This window comes from Cydia splendana, chromosome 5 (assembly GCF_910591565.1).
Source record: "Cydia splendana chromosome 5, ilCydSple1.2, whole genome shotgun sequence".
Taxonomy (NCBI): Eukaryota; Metazoa; Arthropoda; class Insecta; order Lepidoptera; family Tortricidae; genus Cydia; species Cydia splendana.
In genome coordinates, this window is record NC_085964.1 from 15,643,667 (window position 1) to 15,667,624 (window position 23,958).

The window sequence follows — 23,958 nt, forward strand, 5'->3', positions numbered from 1 at the left end:
TATTTTTCACGGCAATTTACACCACGAAATTGTCGTAAAGCGAAAGAACATAATACATAACCAATTCCCGCCAACTAACTTTTTAATTATTATTTTTTCAACATGTGATCAGAGTTTCAGACGCTTGGTTTTCTGCCAAGTCAAACATTTCGGAGCATTTTTGAACGATAATCGACTCCTATTTTATGTGATTTACTAAATTTAATGACAGAAAATACGGATTTCTAATAAATTGTAGCAAAAATAAAATAATATAACAAGTTTTGTCATCTACACAATTTTATTGGTCAGTAAAATTGTGCAATATGTTTTAACTGTTTGGCTGTTGAGACCGATTACCTTAGTCTTAGAAGAAAATTTTACTTTTATGCTCTAGAGCATAAAATGCGATTTTATGTCGTCTACGCACGACATAAAGGTGCACTTTTTGAGCATGAGAAGTGAAAAAGTTTAATGTTATTGTCTAGATCTAAGTACAGATATATGGATCACAGATACCATAGAGAAATATAAGTAGAGTGGTAACTCCATACATCAGGGTTCTTATCAAAACGCGAGTTATTTCATAGTCGACATCTAACGTCAAGTAGGGGAACTATCAGTACCGCTACTTGACATCAGATGTCACAAGTGTCGCTACTGACGAAAAACTAACTACTAATACTAAAACAATTTAAATCTAATATTATAAGCAGAAGGAGTTGAAAATAGACTTCCGGTTGTAATATATGTTGAAAATTTTTGAGCATTAGAGTTTTCGTTCGCCGCGACATCTATTGTCAACTAGCAGTAGGTATTGATAAATTCCGCTACTTGACGCTAGATGGCGACTACGAAATAACTCACGTTTTGGTAAGAAAACTGATGTATGGAGTTACCACTCTTTCTTTACTTATATTTCTCTATGCAGATGCCTACTAACAGTGGCGGATTTGCCCAGTAGGCCAGGGCCTAGAGCGGCAAGATATTAGAGCGGCAGTCTATAGATGGGTGCTGAGAAAGGGGCGGCTATTAGTTCCTATAGGGCCTGGGGCCTAGGGAGGCCAACACTGCATATCTGCCACTGCCTAGTTGCCTACTAATATGATAAGTACTTAATTGATTGATTGCCCCTATTTGTCTAGCCGATCTGTACAAATCTGGTAACTTTAGTCCACGACTTACCACTATGGTCCAAATTCAAATTCCAGTAAAATATGTGTAAGTATTTTTCAAATTATGTTGTGTATAATAATATAGAAAGAACATAGATACATCTAAGCTAAAAAAATGTAACGAGTACAAATCATAAAGGCTGTTAAAAACTGGACCATAGTGGTAATTAAGGACTATAGTTCCCTGATTTTACGGTACGTGTCAGAAATCGAATTTACGAACTTAGAGAAAAGTTAACACGCATTATTAAGCTACGCGATTCGCTGCTCACGGTCATTAAATTTTACGACGCGCGGTAATACGCCTCTTTGTATTACCATAACCATAAAAAAAACTTTGCGAACAATTGCTGGCGTCGAGGGGGCTGTATACAATATCTAGGTACCTCTATAAGGTAACAATTACTAAAACTAGGTCAGGGACTTGATCCATCAGACTGATGGCAATTTCTATAGAGGTTTGTAGGTACGAGTAGGTACCGATTCTTCGCTCTGAACACGTCCTATAAAAATGTCCGGTAAGTATTAAAAGTAAATGAGTAGGTAGGTACAAGTAGATTTTAAAGAACTTAAAATCGATAACAACAGCGATTAGATATTTTTGCTACTACGAATGTATTATTATTAATAGGTACAGTCAACTGTAAAAATAAGGGTGTAGACAACTTACTCAAAAATATGTCCCATAGTTCTTAATTCACGTCAAGAGCTATGGGACGTATTTTTGAGATGATTTGTGCACCCATATTTTTACACTTGACTGTACAGATACAAAAAAAACTAGGTATAAGTACTGGAAATAACCCTACCTACATATCCAAGAGCGCTTTACTTTACATAGTAGGTACAGTCAAATGTACAAATATGGGTGTAGACAACTTACTCAAAAATGTCCATATTTCTTAATTCGCTGACATAAGATCTATTTGACATATTTTTGAGATGATTTGTGCACCCATATTTTTACACTTGACTGTACTAGGCATGAAACATAGGTGTAGCACCTATATTTTCTACACATACCTACGCGTGCGCCCGTGAGGGACAGAACAATAGTATACTTAGTATAGAGAGGAAATGGTAGAACCGGGATATGACCGAACGAGATGCTCTTATGGAACTTTCAGTAGACGTAGCAGAGAAAGCGTTACCTATTATTGTTTGTCCTTGTCACGGTCTTACATTTTTTTTATTCCCTATAGTTTACGGTGGGCAACAAATAACCCGACAAAATTACGACGGTTGTTTTGGTATGTTGTCAGGAATGTTAAAAAAGTGTTTTTAATTTTGTTGCATTGCGTATGTTCTGTCCCTCACGGGCGAGGCGCACGCGTATACCACATCTATTCAAAATATAGATGGTCAAGCAGATCTTGTCAGTAGAAAAAGGCGGCAAATTTGAAAAATGTAGGCGTGAAGGGATCTCGTCCCATAGAAAATTTGAATTTCGCGCCTTTTTTTACTGACAAGATTTGCTTGACCAGCTATATATTCAATATACTAGATCTAAAGCCCCCCATTCACACTCCTACCGTTTAGCCGTTTGTAGGACGGCTCGTAGTCCGCAACCCCCATACACAATCCTACCCAACGAGGCGGACTACGAGGCGGACTACAAGGTAGGAGTGTGAATGGGGGGCTTATGGGCCAATTATAGCCGTAACACACCACCGCATCGCACTACGACCTTGGTGCGGTGCGTTAGTGTGTTAGGGTTATAACATTCGCAAGTAACCTGCACCACTTTATTACCACTTTATTACACCACAGTACGAGCTATTCCTAGACTGCTCCAAGGTCGCGGTGCAGTGCGATAGTGTGTTACGGCCTTTACATGCGCGATATACAAATATAAGTAGCCAGTCAAACAAGTTTGACTGTACCAAAAGGCGCGAGTCTCAAATTTTCTGTCCCGATTACCCTTCGTGCGGAGGGTGGAGTGTGGAGTGTGGAGGGGGCTTAAGGTGGGCCCACGTCTCAACTCAAACTACATGCGCCGAGTGCAATGATTTTACAGGTTTAAATTATTGGCTTTGTTTTGGACCATACTACGCTGAGCGTAGCGCTTAATTGTCAATGTCAAGTGTCAATTCATTCGGTTGAGTCACCTTTTTCCACTGAAATATGAAACCTATGGAAGTGAAACGTCAACGAATAATGCGTGCCACTGTGACGTCATCTTAGAACTAAACATGGCGGTTTTAGTGCTGCCCAGAAGATTTTTACTGTTGCTAGGTTTTATCGATACATCGATACCTTTTTAACGTTCTCGGCTCATTTTATTTAAAATACTAAGTATGTATTATTTGTGGAGTTTATGTTTTAATAGGAAGTAAGTAAATAAATAAAAATTCTTTATTAGTATATTGTTATGTGAAAAGATACTTTGATTTAGTAAGATGTGTGGAGTCTAGGACAATTTCGTGCTTCAAATTTGACAGGTAAACGAGATGACGCTGTACTACTCAATACATATTGCGATTTTTGCGGTAACACTGATTTTCAAAAGTTGACGTTTGACAACTTAGTGACCGCATAACACATGGCGCAGTACAGCGCCATCTGTTTTGGATGTCAGAATAAGTGTACGTGTTTTTCTTGGACTTTACCTCTCCATTACAATCAATTTTGTTGTGTTGCTAACCCTAAAGTCTGTAACACACTACCGCACTGCACCTCGACCTTGGTTCGCCGTATCTATAAGTGAGAGCGATACAAAATTCAAGCTTATTAAGCGACGGGTGAAAAAAAACAAAACACCTTCAGAACATTTTTTTATTACAAAAATAAGGAATGACTTCCGCTCTTCAACTTCTTCAACATTTATTCAGCAAATAGGCCACAAGGGCATTTTTATACGTCAAAATAATAACAATACATTAACCATTTTATAAATTACAACTATATGTATATGGTCTCTTAATGTCGAATTATATAAAAAAACTATAATAATGATATAAAAAAGCCCGCAGGGCAGCTTGTGGAGTAACGACCCCACGGACCCGAGTGCTCCCGAGAGTCGGTCAGGGTCTCCATCTCCAGCTCTTTCTTTTTATGTTCATTTCTTGGTAAGCTATAAAAATGATTTAATTATTAAATTAAGATAATTTAGTTGGTTTGAAGCGGGGTAGCATGATAAAATAAGAAAATATAAATAGGCAATCATAATATATCGATATCAAAGTCGATAAATAAAGTACAACCCTAGCTGAAATGTTTACATTATTTAAGCGTAAAAATATAGTTAAATAAATCCAATCACTTCATGATCTATAACTGCACAGAAGAACCTTGCTATTTATAATGTGAAACATCCTTAAATTTCCCAGGAACATTAACAATAACCAATATTTTTCATGTAAATTATAGCGTACCTGTGTATGGTTAAAGATGGCTGATTTGGTGGTTTTCTTATGCCGCACCCTAATACACTACACACTGGCATATTCGCGACGTAATTATTTACATTTGGCTTCAATTATTTTCAATCACAAGCAAAATATTGAAAGATAATTAATAATTTTTGTTTTCACCACGACTTTTTGACAGGACAAGTACCTGCTGAACTGACAGACAATGACATTTGCGTGACTAAACATGGCGGATTTTCGGCCGCATTAGGTATTTACGTATTTTCATGGAACACTTTATGTCCGTACTGAAATACTGTCACCTTTTTTTGCTATGGGTTACAGTGCTGAGTAAAAACGAGATAGATATATATTTATGTGTGTGCCGTCAAAATGGGTGCTATTTCTATAAGCAATTGTACGTATAGAACAATATGTCTTGTCCCTATTATATAGGTCTATGCCTTTTTCCACTGAAATATGAAACCTATGGAAGTGAAACGTCAACGAATAATGCGTGCCACTGTGACGTCATCTTAGAACTAAACATGGCGGTTTTAGTGCTGCCCAGAAGATTTTTACTGTTGCTAGGTTTTATCGATACATCGATACCTTTTTAACGTTCTCGGCTCATTTTATTTAAAATACTAAGTATGTATTATTTGTGGAGTTTATGTTTTAATAGGAAGTAAGTAAATAAATAAAAATTCTTTATTAGTATATTGTTATGTGAAAAGATACTTTGATTTAGTAAGATGTGTGGAGTCTAGGACAATTTCGTGCTTCAAATTTGACAGGTAAACGAGATGACGCTGTACTACTCAATACATATTGCGATTTTTGCGGTAACACTGATTTTCAAAAGTTGACGTTTGACAACTTAGTGACCGCATAACACATGGCGCTGTACTGCGCCATCTGTTTTGGATGTCAGAATAAGTGTACGTGTTTTTCTTGGACTTTACCTCTCCATTACAATCAATTTTGTTGTGTTGCTAACCCTAAAGTCTGTAACACACTACCGCACTGCACCTCGACCTTGGTTCGCCGTATCTATAAGTGAGAGCGATACAAAATTCAAGCTTATTAAGCGACGGGTGAAAAAAAACAAAACACCTTCAGAACATTTTTTTATTACAAAAATAAGGAATGACTTCCGCTCTTCAACTTCTTCAACATTTATTCAGCAAATAGGCCACAAGGGCATTTTTATACGTCAAAATAATAACAATACATTAACCATTTTATAAATTACAACTATATGTATATGGTCTCTTAATGTCGAATTATATAAAAAAACTATAATAATGATATAAAAAAGCCCGCAGGGCAGCTTGTGGAGTAACGACCCCACGGACCCGAGTGCTCCCGAGAGTCGGTCAGGGTCTCCATCTCCAGCTCTTTCTTTTTATGTTCATTTCTTGGTAAGCTATAAAAATGATTTAATTATTAAATTAAGATAATTTAGTTGGTTTGAAGCGGGGTAGCATGATAAAATAAGAAAATATAAATAGGCAATCATAATATATCGATATCAAAGTCGATAAATAAAGTACAACCCTAGCTGAAATGTTTACATTATTTAAGCGTAAAAATATAGTTAAATAAATCCAATCACTTCATGATCTATAACTGCACAGAAGAACCTTGCTATTTATAATGTGAAACATCCTTAAATTTCCCAGGAACATTAACAATAACCAATATTTTTCATGTAAATTATAGCGTACCTGTGTATGGTTAAAGATGGCTGATTTGGTGGTTTTCTTATGCCGCACCCTAATACACTACACACTGGCATATTCGCGACGTAATTATTTACATTTGGCTTCAATTATTTTCAATCACAAGCAAAATATTGAAAGATAATTAATAATTTTTGTTTTCACCACGACTTTTTGACAGGACAAGTACCTGCTGAACTGACAGACAATGACATTTGCGTGACTAAACATGGCGGATTTTCGGCCGCATTAGGTATTTACGTATTTTCATGGAACACTTTATGTCCGTACTGAAATACTGTCACCTTTTTTTGCTATGGGTTACAGTGCTGAGTAAAAACGAGATAGATATATATTTATGTGTGTGCCGTCAAAATGGGTGCTATTTCTATAAGCAATTGTACGTATAGAACAATATGTCTTGTCCCTATTATATAGGTCTATGCCTTTTTCTTGTCAGTTCGCGAAAGAATTGATTGTTGTATTTATTATTTAGTTACAATATCCATGTTTAGTGTTGCATTTTGATACAATTGCTTTTATAGATGTCATGATATGGTAAGTAGTTCTTCAATTTAAAGTACTGGTTACATTACGTCTCTTAATTGTTATGGTTAATACCTAGTGAACTAAATGGGTCTTTAATTGGATGTTATCAGAGTAATTTGCAAACTAGGGTGAATTCTTTTATCAGTATGAATATATTTTGTGAAAAGGTGAGGTAAGGCTACTACTGCGTAACTACTGCTCCTGATATTTTTCTAGAAACAACATTTAAGACTAACATGTAACATTTTAACATTGATTTTTGTCAACTGTATATTATTTGCAGCCTCGCCTATAATTAGGCAGAATGTTCGCCAGTTTGAAAAGCAAAATAAAAGAGGAGACAGGCAGTGACATTAGTAAATTGACTAGCAGTTGGCGCACTGGTGCCTTTTTGGGCCGCATTACATTGAGAGATGACTCAGTGAGTGTTTTCATTATTTACCTTGACCTGTTCAGCTTTAAGAGTGTTTGTTAAATATAAGCCCCACAGGCATTTCAAACAGTGTTGTAATAACGCTTATTTTTAGGCTTAAAGACTCGAGCCCTCAAGACTCCTAAGTCTTGAAGACTCAACTATATTTGGGAATTGTATTTATTTATTTTACGTGTATGGATGTAAGAAATCGCTTTGCCACCTTTGAGGCATTAAGCCTCGAGAGTCTTAAGGGTTCGAGTCTTTAAGCCCCAAAATGAGTGTTATTCACAACACTAATTTCAAATCTTAAATATTAGCTTAGTTTTTGTTTTAATAAAAACGCCAGTGTGATATAGCCATTTGAAAAATGATTACTATTAGTATGAATCTTCTAGTAAGCACCCATGCTACTAGAATATGCTTTAATTTTGCCTTTCACATCTGTTACTAATACACAATACTTAACAGTCTACCGCCAGCCCCTCCAGCTCTGGGGGACAGGGAGACACAACATCAGATGTAAGTTTATTCTTGTGGTATTGATTACTATTTTATGCCAAATAATTTTGTAGCACTGAATCATTTGGTTCAACTAATAGGTTCTGATACTAAGGGGCTATTCATAAATTACGTCATTTCAAATTAGGGGGGCGGGGGTCTGGACATCGGATGATGGTAGCATGACGAAGGAGGAAACGGGGTCATTCGAAGCATGATTTTTGGATGATTTTAGGGGGGTGGGGGTCAAAAATCGTCAAAAATCGATGACGTAATTTATGGACAGCCCCTAATGGTTAATTAAAGAGATGTATATATATATATAAAACTATAAGTTCTTAAATTAAATTGAAATTTTTATTAATTCTATTGTTTCTGAAACGTCTCATATAAAATGTACTACTATTTTACGTCACAGAAAATATTTTTTAATAATGGACTTTTTAAGGTCTTCAAATTGTACAAAAATAAATTGAAATTTATTCAATTTACTTTCAATAACTATCTTTTTCGAATTGTATTCAATAATAGAAAGTTACTCTTAAAATATATTCTTGTTTAAAAGAAGGGCTTGTTTTTTAGTCTATATCCCCACAATTGGAGTCCTACCTATCAGACCGCACAGGCGGGAGAGTGGACCAAGCGGCTCTGCAACAGCAGTACTCATCACAACTGGAGGCAAAGCTGAAAGAGAGAGATTCATATTGGGAACAGAAAATAGAAGAGTTGAGACTATCTTTGGCGTCTGTTCAAGGTATTGAGATACGAATTTTATCCAGGGTAAACAAAAACTGTCAAAACCTCATATAATAATCAGCCCCAGAAAAATTTAGGATAAATTTTCTATTATGATCAAGTAAAGTTGTAAGCTCCGTGAGAAAGGCAGTTGGAAATAAGAGGTTACGACTAGTCAAGGACCAAGGTAGAAAAGCCTATAACTTTTTATTTACGGTTGTATCTAAAGTACAGGTTATCTATGGGTGCACTTGCTCTGACTGACTGTATTTTGAGGCAGATGGTGCAGGCATAAAGTTTACTAGTTTTAATTTGTAGGTACTACATGCCTCATAACAAACATAACAATATGTTTACAGGGGAAGAAGCATTGGCAGCCCAGTCGGTGGCGCGGGCGGCGCAGGCGGAAGCAGCGAAAGCAGCGGCAGAGCGCGATGCTGCTCAGAAGCAACTGGCGGAGTACCGGGCACGCCTGGCGGCGGCCGAGCGCGCTCAGGAGCGCCTCGACACGCTTACTGTGAGTTAGCTACACTGACAGCGCAGTCGGCGGCGCGGGTGGTGCAGGCCGAAGCAACTGGTGGAGTGCCAGGCGCGCCTGGCGGCACTATTCTAACGTCTTAAATAGGGTGGTTCACGTTTGTATGGGAAAAATTCAAACTCTAGTTAGAAGAAGCGGCACCCCCTCATATTGTTACACTTGTTATGTTGACAAAATACGCCAAGTTTTGTAATCTTATCTCAACTACAAGGGGGTGCTCAAATCCAAAAAAATCAAGTTATTATTTTTTAGATTTTTATGTAAGTAGTGGTTTTCACATTATTTGAAAGTGTGATTTAAAAGTTATTAAGTAAAAAAATATTTTTATTTCTATTTTTTATGATTTTTTAGGTGAAATTCAAAAAATCTTACTTTTGAAAAATTATAAAAAATAGAAATAAAAATGTTTTTCTACTTAAAAACTTATAAATCACATGTGCAAATAGTGTGACAAAATTACGAAACTTGGTGTATTTTATCAGCATAATAAGTGTAACAAAATAAGGGGGTGCCCCGTAGGAAAATAAAAAAAAATGTTTTTTGGGCCACCCTAGTCTTAAAGTATTCTCTAAAAGTCAGGCTAAAGTGAAATTAGTTTTTTGCAGGATTATACACAACATGAGAGTAGACACAAGTCAAGACTATGGGTTAGTTGCACCGATCACAATTATTGACGGATGGTCAAAGTTACTCAGCAGAAAATTATGAAACTACATACTATAAAATTTTGCTAACATTTTAACGGTGACAGACGCTTCGGTGCAATCGAACCTGTAATATACGTACATATAAGTAATGAAAGTTTTGTGTTCAGGAGGAAATGGAGGTCTTGCGGCGAGAATGGGCGCGCTCGCGCAGCGCAGAGGCGGCGCGGCTCGAGGAGGCGGAGGCGCGCGTGCGCGACCTGGCCGACGAGCTCGCCGTCGTGCGCGCCGCCGCGCCGCCCGCCTCCCAACACCACCACATGCACGACGACGGTACTGCACCACCCTATTAATAGGCTTATACACTTGCTGTTAGCTAGCGCAGCGAGATTATGCGAAGCGGAAACGCGCGCTACCTCGTCATTGAGCTGCCTTGGCTGTCGTGCGAGCCGTTGCGCCACCCGGCTCTGAGCATCATCACATACTCGACTACGGTAAGGTTGACGAAATATAAAGTGAGCCGATCTCTCGAACAAGTTTGAACAAGATCGGCTCACTTTGTATTTCGTCAACTTTACTACTCACCATGATACTGACACGAGCAGGTCGCGGGCGAAGCGAGAGAAAGCAATTTATTTAAAAAAAAAAGAGGCAATCGTGCTGCCCAATGTTTCCATCAAATTTCAATGGCCGAAGGTAACCGCACCGCAGCGTCCAACATTGATGCTGCTGACAGTTAAACTTTTTAGGTCTTAATTCAAAGATTTTGCAGATTGATTGGTCCTAAACTAGGTTAAAAAGATATACTGATTGTTAATACGAATTCCCACCATAATAATCCAGACTTGTAATGTGACTGCTTTTGCCTAAAAATAGTAAATATTTCAGACAAACGCGAAGTAACCCCGACCGGGTGCGAGGAGTACGACCGCGTGAGTCGCGAGCGAGCCGTGCTGGCGCGACAGCTGCAGGAGGCCAAGATGGCACTGGCGGATGTCAAGACCTCCTGGAGCGGCCAGATCGCCTCGCTCGAAACGCAGGTTCACACTTTATTATACTTTTAATATTTATTATTAGCCTAGCGTAAAACCCAAATTAAGTACTTAGGGTCAAGGACGATACAGTGGCTCGGTAGAAAAAGGCCGGGTACAGTGGCTCACTCAACCTAATTTCGTACGAGAGAGGCGATATTTGGGCGACTGAGCCACTATTTCCGCCTTGACCCTACTTCACGTACGAGCCGAGAAGGATATTCAGAATTAGATACAGTGAACAGAGAATAGTAAAAGAATCGTGAGGCATTATTTTGTTATAATATAAGTGAGACTGAGAAGGCAAGCATCTGTACTATGAAGCGGTAATTTTAGTTAAAAAAACGCCCGCAGACGTCATGTTTAATTTTGAATATCGTATTATGCAGTTTTAAATATAAAATATCTATAAAAAGCATTTCTTAACCTGTTTACACATCTCTGTAATATACTCTGTCTAGTATTAACATAATGCATCCGATGTCAGTGTAAATAAACTGATTTGCATTTTAATTATGTATATTTTGTTGTTTTCTGTTGGTTTGCATGGATTTATTTGCATGAAGTAATGTTTTGGTGCGAGGTGTTTTACTGCAGTTGATAAAAAGTAATTTCTAAACACTAACTGATAACAATTTAATATAGTGATTACAGTTGGTAAATGTGACATTATTGGACTATTTCCACAAATCAGTTTTATACCGTGTATGTCAACATACGAAAGTGCTATTAAGGTTTTATTTTTACTGTCTGTAAATAATCCATTCGTTCTGCGTCGTCATATATTCGCCAGGCAGTTATTGGCTAGGCATTTGTTGCATGTATTGTCATATGAGGTTGTACCGCTAGGTGGCGCGACTGTCGCGCCAAGCCGGCGAAGAAGGCGCGGAACGGAGAAGAGTTGAAAACGAGAATCAAGAGATGCACGACAAACTTCTCAATATGGCGGCCGAATTGGAGAAGGCCAAGCAGAATCTTATCAATAGCGAAGCGAAGGTAAGTTTATACCCATATTTAAAGTAATCTATCTATTTTATCCAAACTTGTTTCTAAGTAATGTGCCCTAATTATTAAAGTTGAACAAACATCATTAATTAACCTTAACCTAATGATTTTATTACGCAATGTCTATATTCCTTCGCTTGTTTTCTTGCATGTGCTAGTGCGTCATATGCTATTACTAAATTTCAAATTACGAAATCGCAATGCCCTAAGCCTTGACGTGGGGTGTCTGAATTGTCTTAATTTGTTATAATAAACCAGCTTAATATTTAACGGTAATTAAATTTCATTCGTATACCAGACAAATTTTAAAATGACATGCGCAATGGTTTGCCATTTTAAATAAATCTAGATTGTTTTCGAAGACATAGAACAGGTTAGATAGGTTATTAGAGCCCAACATTGTTGGGGTCGTTGCTGATTCGCTCGATTGGCCAGGTGGCGCGGCTGAACGGCGAGGTGCACTCGCTGGCGATGGAGGTGAAGGGGCTGCGGAGCGCCGCCAACCACGAGGGCGTGAGTCCCAGCCTCTACAGCATTTAGAGTGTACTGTGGTAGTGTGACGCTGGTAGAATTATGTTAGGTCTATACTGATAACCAGTTAGAAGAGTATTCTGACATTCATTTGATGTTTTATTTTTTAATTTAGCCTTGTGTATAAAAAAGGCAGGTAAATTATAAAACAGATAATGCGGTAATATCGTGAAATACACACCCGTAACTGTTAAGGGGCCCACAGATTACCAGTCCGCCGGACGAGATCGGCCTGTCAGTTAAAAGCAAAATTTGGCAGCTCAGAACAACTGACAGGCTGATATCGTCCGGCGAACTGGTAATCTGTGGGACCCTTTAGTTTACTCTTTCTATTCTGGATACGAGTATAGGAAGCGCCAGCACAACTAGCTATTCAATGTCTTACATTATAAATTATAACATAGGGTAAATGCGTGCGTTTTGTGCATTTTAGATAAAAAATGTAACTAGGGTTCTATCACATGAATTTTACAAGTGATTATTTAGCAAGCTTGTCCATCCCAGTAAACTTACATTTGTCAAAACTTGTAAAATATCATAAGATAAAATATTATAACTTGTAAAATATCATGAGATTGAGCTAATTTGCTATGCCTTCAGAAACGCTTTAATCGGTGTATTTATTTTAATAATGTGATCACGCCTACAAGACAAGTGTCCTTTGCCTATATTAGACGTGCACATTACCAGCAATATGATTTCATCGATTACATAAATTAATATGCAAGTCATAGTTAGTGCCGTCGTAGAGTTTTTAGCACGTCCAATTTAGGCCCCGTGTCTGGTATTTTTCATTTTGTTTGATTTACATATGAATCATATAATCATATTTTTTTACTATGACCAATTATTAAATCAGTATTTTTTGTTTCAAGAAATATAACAAATATGGGAAGTATCTAGAGTTTGTACATTTTTCCATTCTCGCGTGCGTGCTTGAGCAGGTTTTAATGGAATTGGAATTTAATTAAAATAATGGGGCCACTAAATGGGTGAAAAACTTTTTTGACTAATATGGCACAGTTTTACCACTTAATCTCAGACTTCGGTATTTTTTTTATCGTTTTTTGGAAGTTGGACCCTGGGCCTTTGAACAACATCTAAAACCCTTCCTGTACCTAATCGGGTTCTTTCAATTTGCATTTTGTTATTTTCTTAGATTTTTGACATTGGTTAATAGCACGGGAAATTGGGAATTAATTGAGTTTAAATAATGATAAAGGGATTGCTTGAGGCTATTATCCAAATCGCGGACACTGCTCGGCAATATTCACTATTCATATTTCACTGATCACTTATTTTATTAACTTTATATACCTACCTTTAGGTATCTACATGTTTGTAGAAATATTAAATTGCGCTTTTAAACAGTAGTTCCTGATTGTTGTAACGTTGTTGTCTAGAAATATACAAGGATTTAAGAATGAAAATATTTATTTAGAATTTATTCTTACTAGTTGTACTTAGACTGTTGTTGATGATTAGTTAGAAAGAATAACTCTCTAGTGGCCTGTATTTAATGTATAACAGCGTTGTATGCCTAATCGTAAATATATTCCTGTATATAATACAAATATACATACAATCAATCCTCCAATAACAAATATCATACCTTCAATGAACATTTGACTGTAATACGTTATGCCTACGCATACGTTATGTAATTTGCCTGCATGAAATAAATATGCAAAATGTAATTTAATTTCTCGATTCGATTAGCATAAACCGAATATTAGCAGTGATTATTTTATGGATAATTTCCTTTTACTTATTTTTTATCAAGTTACAGCATAACAAATCTGTTATAAATTATACTTTACCTATGTAAATAGCCATGGCCCTAGTAGCTGAGTAAATAGTAAATAAAACTTAGACTGGTATATTTTATGCTTATGACTTTAGATGTTTCCAAATTGAATTTTATTGCACACAAGTTAGTTAATAAAATAATTATTCCAATATAAACTTTATCTGTGTTTTGATGGCAACTATCAACATGTGCAATATATTTTTATAATAAGGTAGAGTTAGACCAAGATAAGTCTGCAACGATTTTGATAGTACCTACAGTGCAAGTGTTATTTTGTATAATTTCATAGAAGTTTGACATTTAAGATAACACTTGCATTGCGTGTGCTATCAAAATCGTTGCAGACTTTATGTTTTGCCTGCATGTAAAACATCTTAATGTTATCATAAATATAATTATTTTATTAGGCATTTGTACCTATATATCGACTAAATACGTCCGTCCCAATATTTAAGACATTATAATGTATTATCCTAAAATAAACCTTTACGTATTAACCTGGCATGCTTCAAAAAAGTCGTAAAACAAACTTCAACCGAAAATGAAAACTGACACTAAACATGAATTATAAGTTGCAAGCGCATATATTTTATGTTGCTGCGAGAGATATTTTAATATTCAGTACTTATTGATAACCATATTTAGCTATAGGTAACCATATAAACCATATTTTCGTGGCGTTTTAGTTAGCGAGTTTGAGTGTTGTTGTAAAATTAAAGATGCTGTTATTTTTACACGCTAGCGTACTACAGAGATAAGTTCCTATATGCACACTATCACGTGATAACGATAATGTATCAGCAGCACGTAGACATGCCGTCATCATTCCGATGACACAGGTGTCAACGGCCACTCCTTTGTGCGCCAATCTTACTACAATATATACATATCCTATATACACTGTGACGCGAGATACTTATTCACCTTCAGAGTGAGTTTAATTTTACATAATGTTAATTTTTATGTATATTTTATGATACTTTTAGTTCATGTTTAATTTATTTTAAAAGGACTTTGAGCACTGATTTTTTTACTTAATAAATTATTTTATTGAATAAAGCATCTTTTTAATTTCACCTGCATGTGGCTATGGGCTGTTTTGTGGTTTTGGTACCTACTAATTGCATGTTTGGCTGACTAACATCCCGCCTTTAATTTATGATAGGTAATTTAAGCTATTCGATTTTAGTAAATATATATACATACAAGAGTACAAGTAATTTTAGTACCTGTAGATTAGAGGTACAATATGTTGTTTCGAAACGTATACGAGAAAAATTCATAAAAGTAAGTAAGTCGCTGGCCCAATATTACAGGGTTCTATGTTACATTTTCAAGATAGTTGAAATTCGACTTAATATCACTATGACAATGTTCAGATTTCAGTTCGATAAAAGTGAAACATAGAACCCTGTAATATTAGGCCAGCGAAGTGTATTCGGGTAGTTATGAATGTCGAAAACTGTCGGATAATGCCGAAAAGGGACTCTTATTATAATGGAATTTAGGTTGATTTTCATCAAATTTTCGGAACTATCCGACATGCGAATTTACCCGAATACCTACTTTACAAACATTCGTTACCTACATGAAATAAAATAAAACAAATATGTATTATATTTTAGATAAGTAATTCTAATTAGCACAAGTGTTACGAAGATTAATTTGACGGTAAAATTAAGAGTACACTGAGATCATCAGGTGATTTAGATAGGAGATTAGCCAGAACATTTTATCAATGTTATCAAAACGTACGCGCGTATAAACATTATAGCAGTGCCCTAATAGAATACTATTGTGCTCTTATAACATTGTGTTGTATAAGAAGAACGTGTGGTATTGGTATGTAGTGTGTTGCATGGGTATTACGTGAGCCGCCGGCCAGCGCGGTGAATGTTGTCGCCACTCTCCGCGTGATTGCACTACCGCTTATACGTGTGTGTTGTTTTGTAATATTATATGGTTTTCGAAGTGCTTTAAAATATTTGTATAACGATTTGAAATCGGTTCTTTTTTATATACTTATCATTGGTTGTTTTCTTCTACCTAGTTATTCTACACTTTTACATCCATTATCTATTGTTGCATAATAAAATTAATAAACGAAATATCGAGGTAAACATAACTTGTTTATATGAAATTCGGTACCGTTATTTTCCACAAAAATGGCTTCTTGGTTATGGACATATTGGGTTATAAGAATGAGTTTATTTAGTTTTTTTTTAAACAATGTTTTTAGCATTGGTGATTCGGTGGTAGACATATGCTTAAATGTAAGTGTCGAGGCTTTTTGTGGAAAATTTGTAAAATACCACTGTAATTAAAATGACTGATTTTAAGATAGTTAGTTGCCATAACTCTTGTGGTCACCACGGCCCTGGCGCTAGATTTAAAATTCTAGCACGGGCTTAAGATCTGTTATGCCTACTTTTTTATAGCGATATTTATATATATATTACAGCAACTTAATAAAACTCGTTTTAATAAATAGCAGTAAGTATACAGGGTGGCTCAAAATAACTGCATTCCCGTTGCCAGGGAGGTTTTGGGATTATACTGAGCAACTTTTACTATGGGACCAATCGCGAAAAAAAATATGGCTGTTTCATAAATTTTGGCTGGTCCATTCTCTATGGGAGGGTTATTTTTTTTTATTGCGATTTCAGGGTTGGTCCCATAGTAAAAGTTGCTCAGTATAATCCCAAAACCTCCCTGGCAACAGGAATGCAGTTATTTTTTAGCCACCGTGTATAGGTAGGCCACTCGAGTCGTCTTGTCGAAAGTGCATTATCATTAATGATAAAACCGCTAATTTCAGGAAAAAACAATGGAACTCGAGAGTCGTATTGAAGAACTGACCGAGAAAAACCGAGAACTGTCGGAAGCGCTCGAGAACGAACGGACGCTCGTGAAGATCCTCCGAGAGAAGATCGACAAGTCGAACCGGCTTTATGACGAGACGAAAGTCGAAGTCAATCATCTTAATTCGGTGGTGACGGATATGCAGCACGATTATGTGGATATGCAGAGGAAGTATGACAAGTAAGTACTCGTACATGCGACATGATTAATGTTTGGAATGGCGCTTGTTTTTCTTATGCAAATATGTAACTATTTGTTCAGATGTGCCTAGTGCATTCAGTCTTAAATAATGTCATTATTACCAGTCGGAGAAAAAATATTTCAAGATAGTCCCTGAACAATGTCCTTTTGTTTTGACTTTCAGTTGATACAAACTTCAACTCATCGAAGAGAAATTTACTTAGTAATCTAAGTATGTATACTTGTTTTTTCTATGATAGTTCGAGTAGGTACAGTTTGAGCGTCTGAACTTCCAACACATGTGTTCTTCTAACTAATATAACCTATTATTATAATTTTCAGAGAAAAACGCGAAAAAGACGAGGCGTTACTACGCAACGCGCACATGTCGCAAACGATCGAGATGAGCCAGTGCGACGTCCGGTACCAGGAGGCCGAGATAGCCGAACTTAAGGCCAAGATAGTTGAACTGGAGACGCTCATAGCTCAGCACAAAGAGGTAAGGGACGTAGATGACATTAAAAACCCAGAAATAATCACAACAGTCATATAAAAACCTATCTAAGAACCATCTTAACAGACAACGCTTTAGATTTTTAAAAAAGCCAACCCGCAATCAGCCCTCTTATTCCTGGGGGGTTAAAAAATAAATATTAATAGGTATAATTGGTTGAGGTAAACGCCGTATTCCCATATAAAGGTATATTACCTACCTTACTTAAATTCGTAAATTCGCAGACAGTTGAGGATCAGTAGAGATTTTATGAGTGTCGAATAGATAACCAGTTCGTTTGAAAAAGATCATCAAGAATACAATACAAGTGCAACACTTTTTGGGTACACCTAGTTAAAAATATGTAATTTTAGTTAGGTACATTGTTTCCAGAATCAAGCAGCATGTATGTTAATAAAGGAAAACGACGAATCGCGGAAGGCAGAGATCGAGCAGCTAAACAGGAAGATCGACGATATGGCGGAAAGTGAAAACTCACTCAAAAAGACTATACAAGACTTAGAAACTGAAATCTGTGATAAAAATAAGGTATGATAGCATTTTACTACCTCATTCCATTAAAAAAAACCGGCCTAGTGCGAGTCGGACTCGCGTTTCTAGGGTTCCGTACATAAGTCCGACTCACGCTTGACTGTACATTTCTAATAGGTTTTCCTGTCATCTATAGGCTATTTTAGACCCAGTAGTTCCGGAGATAAAGGGGGGGGGGGATGGTTATTTATTGGCAATTTTCTTCAATACCTTCGAAACTATGTATTTTAAAATTGTAAAAAAAACATGCCCATCTTTGGGTCACTAATTTACATATGTGTACCATATTTCAACTTAATTGGTCCAGTAGTTTCCGAGAAAATAGGCTGTGACAGACGGACAGACAGACAAGACGCACGAGTGATCCTATAAAGGGTTCCGTTTTTTCCTTTTGAGCTACGGAACCCTAAAAATCGTGATTCTGTCAATGATATTAAGGTGTGGAAAAAACCTCGATGCGAAATTAAATAATAATGATCCTATTAACGTCGGACTTCCCATATCGTCGAATATTAATTAACACATCGTCGGATGACAAGCAAAAGTAAGTAACTATAACACCATTGAAATTATTGGACAATAAACCGTGTTACAAGTGTAATAAAGTATTTAAGCATTGTTACTTACATTTTTTGATATTACTTAGTGAGTTTTGCTTGTCACCCGACGACATATTTTACCTTTATAAACCTTTTATAACTTATTGATTAAAACACGCTAAATCTTGTATTGCATCTCATTTTAATTTAAGATGACCTATTTTTCTATAAGTTGGTTTAATGTTATATTATTTTATTGACAGAAAATTAAGACTTTAGACAATCGGATATCTGATATGAAGAAAACACTACAGCGAGAACTTCAAAGTAGTAAACCTGATCTACTCGCAGCGGAAGAACAAGACATTAGCAGACGGTAAGTTTTTAAGCCTTCAGACACATTTACTAATCAATTGAATAACTTATGGATAATATACTTGCAAGCAGAAATAAATGTCGTATCTAGAACTCACTGATTTCTCTAAAAATAATCGTAAGCAGGATAACGATGGCATCGAAGCATTTGAGTAATCAACAGCACTTTGAGCCAGGGCTCGGAACCGGTATTTTTAAAAAACCCTGAAATAGGCCAACATTTATTCTTATTCTATTCTTATTCTATTCTAATTCTTATTTTGAATTACTTTATGCATTTTACGTAGGACTGAATCATGTATTTAGGTAACGTCTTTGTGTTATAAGATTGTCCAATTAAAAATGAAATAATAAACCAAAGAACGAAAAAGAACTTAATAATACCGGTATTTTTGTATGGAGCAAATACCGGTTTCCGACCCCTGCTTTGAGCCATGTACTTAAAAGTCAATATTTTTACCAAGCTTTCGTATATCCTCTGTATATTTTAAAAATCAACTTTTTTTCGCCAAAGTGACGCGTGTATATATATCGCAATAGCTATCTTAACCAATAAAAAAAAAAGATTATTCAAATGTTATACTACCAAATATCGGCCTTCTTACCTTCATCAGAATCTACAATATCGTATCGTGGAATACTCAATTGAAATAATAGCGTCACGTACTTACAGGTTAATTCTTAAGAGCTGGCACGAATGGAACGAATGAGTGAATGAAAATATCTGTGTGTATGACATTAAAAAGCGGTGGTGGCCGAGTGGATATGACGTCCGACTTTCAATCCGGAGGTCGCGGTTTCAAATCCTGGCTCGTACCAATGAGTTTTTCGGAACTTATGTACGAAATATCATTTGATATTTACCACTTGCTTTTCGGTGAAGGAAAACATCGTGAGGAAACCTGCATACATCCGCGAAGAAATTCAAAGGTATATGTGAAGTCCCCAATCCGCATTGGGCCAGCGTGGGGACTATAGCCCAAGCCCTCTTGCGAGTGAGAGGAGGCCTGTGCCCAGCAGTGGGACGTATATAGGCTGAATGATGATGATGATGATGACATTAACCAATAAAATGGCGGCTCTGCCTGTATTCCGATACATGTGCCACTCAGGCATCCATTTGTCCAATGTCAGTGCGTCTCACTCTCTCATTAAGCAAAATGTCAAAGACAAAGAAATTGGACAGGTGGAATACCACCCTCATACTTTGAAAGTTTCGTTCATTCCATTCGTGCCAGCTTTCGTGAAACAACCTGTACCCTCGTCCCGTACTCACCGTGTAATATGTCCAGGTACCTGAAGCACGTGGTGCTGCGGTTCCTGACGGCGCGCGAGCTGGAGGCGCGGCAGCTGACGCGCGCGCTGGCCGTGCTGCTGCGCCTCTCCGCGCACGAGGAGGCCGCCCTGCGCGCCGCGCTGCCCGCCCACCCGCGCTCCGGCCTCGCCGCCTGGCTGCCCAGCCTCAACACCTGATAGGCCCGACACCGACACACTCACTCTATACGATGTTCGACGTGTGCACTGCATATGTATTGAGTAGTAGAGGGGCGGATTATAGGAAAGTTCTTAGAACGGTAAAACGTGCCTGCGTAAGATTCCCGTCGCCCGACACCAATATAGCCCGTCAGAGGGTTTACCCGACGTTCGATGTGTGCACTGCATACGGACGAAAGTTGTTAGGACGGTAAAATGTGCCTCCGTGAAAGGGAATCATAGGAAGGAAATCATGGGAAGGGTTTGCTTATACGAAAATAGTTAATAACTTACCCTCCAAACCTTGCAGTAAAATTTGAACTAGCTTCCTCTAACGTTGACGCTGCGGCGTCACTGGTTAAAACTAGCTAGGAAATGATGCGGATTTTTATGCTTTGGCACCTATTTATGATTAAGAATGCAAGTCTAGATGTGAAATGTACACTAATTTCGTTCGGGCAATAGAATTAAATTGCAAATTTAAGCGGATAAATGAACATAATATATTTGGAAGAACTAAAACAATTACTGATCAAGCAATAAGAATGTGTCGCATGAATGTTTTGATAATTCATGATGTTTTGCATATTTCCTACATGTAATATGCTGCTTCAGTATGTGATACTGAATTACATTCCATATTGTTATCCTTCGAATATGTATTGATATGATAGTCAAAAATTGGACTTAGTGTTACGACGAACACAAATTATAGACACGCTTGTGTTTATTGAGAGTGCATAGTGTACACGTGTGTGCACGTGTATTATGATCCGCATCACAAATATCTTCGACATAATTGTATATTTTGTAATTAGCTTAGAACTGGAATTATACTTAGTTTATAGAAATAGAAAGAAAAATAACGTGCTGCTAATTTAATAAACAGACAAGGCGGGTGTATATTTGAGCTGCTCGGTACTGATTTCATAGTATTATTTTATATTTATATACAATAAGCAATACGCTAGCCGTAGAATTGTTATGTACTTAATCATTATTTTCTTAAATTATTTAACCATTTAATAAGAGTTTAGCTGTCTCGAATAATTTTGTTTTTAGGACTAATTTATTTTTAGGAGTTTTATGAATGACGAAATAGAATCGCCTTAATAGCTAGTCATTGATTGAAATCATGTTAATTATTTTCGTGAACAAATAAATATTTACATTAATCCATAAATAATTAAATTTCATTTGATATGAATATGTAATTACTTGTTGATCATTTATTTTTGTATTAATTTGTTTAAGGTAACTAATATTAACCATATACAGGGTGGAAAGGCACGACTATCCTTCCCGGAAGTATTAGGTCGTTTAAGTGATACAGAGACTATTGGTAATGGTAAGAATCGTTAATTGAGTAAAAAATAAAAATTGCAAAAATACTACTTTTTAACTGTGGTGATAACCCTATAGCATGTGCACATGACGGCTAGATTAAGGATCTCCGTCGGGAAAGCTCGGGACTTTACACTTTTTTCCGATCGTTGACAGTATCGCAATGATGTATGAATGACGCATAAATGTCAAATAAATCAAATGCATGCAAAAATATTACAAACAATTTTATTACTTTCTTAGATAATTACTTTTTTCCAATATTTAATACTATCTTCTTTTCACATACGGTGTTCAAATGTACCTCCGTGTATTACAACGCCGCCGCAGCCCGTACCCGAGTATGTCGATGCACATGCGATATAGTGTATGCTCTTCGTCATTTATCCTCCGCAGAAAGCACCAATTAGCCTTTGTCTCATTTCGTCCGCAGTTTCACATTCCGTTTGGTTTGGTACACCATATCTTTTACACAGCCCCACAAATTTAAATAGCCACGAGCATCTAACATTTTTATTTGAAGAATATGACATTCAATAAGTAAAGTTCAATGAAAATTTAATTTCAAACATCAGACGTCTTGTCTATTTCCTACCACGCAAGAAGGTTTGTTAGTTTGGTATTGAAGAAGTATTTATTCTTGATTTATTCTTAGTATTTCATTTTTGCAAGTTCATTTGGTGCAACTAACACAACCTACATGTAATTTTTTATTATTTTAAATAGTTTCCAATTCGTGTTAAGAAACTAAAACCTTTTTATCAGTCAAGGAAACCAGAGATATTTATAAGACGATTGCGTACTTTTGAGTGGTTGTCAATGTCACCATTTGAACTGTCGTTGTAAACAATGTTGTGGTTAGTATTATTAATATTAAGGAATAACATAACTATTTCATTCAAGTATTGAACAAGTGGAACCACTAAGAAAGCGAAAATCCTGCAATGATTCTTACCGTGCTGTAAGCAGAACTAAAAATGGTTAGATGGCAACAAATTAGCATAATTTCCTGTCGAATACTGATTGTTTACAAGTAAGTTCATTGACCCTGTCACCTGTTAGGGTTAGAACAAAGTAGTTTTTTGCGTGGATGTTTAAAAGGTCATAATTTAGAAACGGTTGCCCATATTAACATAGTTTCTATGGAGAAAATATAGAGCTTAGGCTAAACTATCTCCCATTTCCGGAAAGGATCGTCGTGCCTTTCCACCCTGTATATTAGTGTATAGGAAAATTAAACAAAAGTCCTCTCCTTCACGATTTTCGTCGACATCTCTTCTAAATACCTAAAACTGGTATGGATGTGTTCCTCGTGGTCTCTAGAATACGAATTGACCGGTTTTAGTTTATGGAGGGGGGGACGGGTCGAAAAAAAGGGGGGGAAAGTGGTCGGCCGACCAGCATTGATATTTGTTCACATCTCGAGTCCTATGGGGCCGATCGGTTCATGTGAGGTGTCGTTTGAAAGAGTATTAAACGTGCTATTATTGTTTCATAATAACCGTAGTCATAACTGTAGTCGTTTACAAAATATTTTAAAATATATAATTTTTTACCGTGCATGGATGGCATAAGTATTGACAAAACATGCGTCTAACTCAATAAATTATAACTTTACCGCAATTAATGTTCTTACAAAATATACGAGAAATTTCATTAGCTTTCCAGAAACATAAGTTTTATTGGTGTATGATATTATATAACCAAGTAATGATGAATTTTGTTCAGCATGGGTCACTACGCACCATCACGTAAATGGCGGGCGACCGACCTCAACTGTTCATTATTTCTCGGGTTCTATTTTACTGATCAATTGGTGATGAATACCATTAGAAAGAATATTAAACATACTATAATTTGTTTCTAATAACCGTAGTCATAACTGTAGTCATTTACAAAATAATTGAAAATATATGATTTTTACCGTGCATGGACATAAGGGGTCATCCATTAATTACGTCACACGTTTAGGGGGAGGGAGGGGGTCAAGAAAATGTGACATATTGTGACATGGGGGAGGGGGGAGACACAAACTTTGTGACGTCACTTTAACTTCATCAGTAACCGATTTTTTTTTTTAAATTATTTTATTAGCTGTACATTTAAATAACAAGTTTTTAAAACGATAATCGTTATTATTCTTTTAATTTTCTTTC

General features: G+C 36.6%; 1 protein-coding gene across 3 annotated transcripts; it reads left to right on the forward strand.

Annotated features, from left to right (window-relative positions):
* The first annotated feature begins 6,673 nt into the window (after nt 1-6,673).
* On the forward strand, nt 6,674-23,562 carry LOC134790776 (golgin subfamily A member 1-like). 3 transcript variants are annotated; one of them, XM_063761701.1, is made up of 14 exons: nt 6,674-6,786; nt 7,061-7,198; nt 7,661-7,711; nt 8,273-8,444; nt 8,785-8,942; nt 9,778-9,940; nt 10,496-10,647; nt 11,488-11,634; nt 12,079-12,156; nt 16,803-17,026; nt 17,369-17,525; nt 17,913-18,068; nt 18,874-18,986; nt 20,278-23,562. In XM_063761701.1, the coding sequence occupies exons 2-14, from the start codon at nt 7,082-7,084 to the stop codon at nt 20,456-20,458; spliced, it is 1,869 nt and encodes a 622-aa protein (XP_063617771.1). In that variant the 5' UTR covers nt 6,674-6,786; nt 7,061-7,081; the 3' UTR covers nt 20,459-23,562. The 3 variants fall into 3 exon arrangements, with proteins under 3 accessions (XP_063617771.1, XP_063617772.1, XP_063617773.1); XM_063761702.1 differs by lacking the exon at nt 12,079-12,156; XM_063761703.1 differs by lacking the exons at nt 11,488-11,634; nt 12,079-12,156.
* The last annotated feature ends 396 nt before the right edge of the window (nt 23,563-23,958 follow it).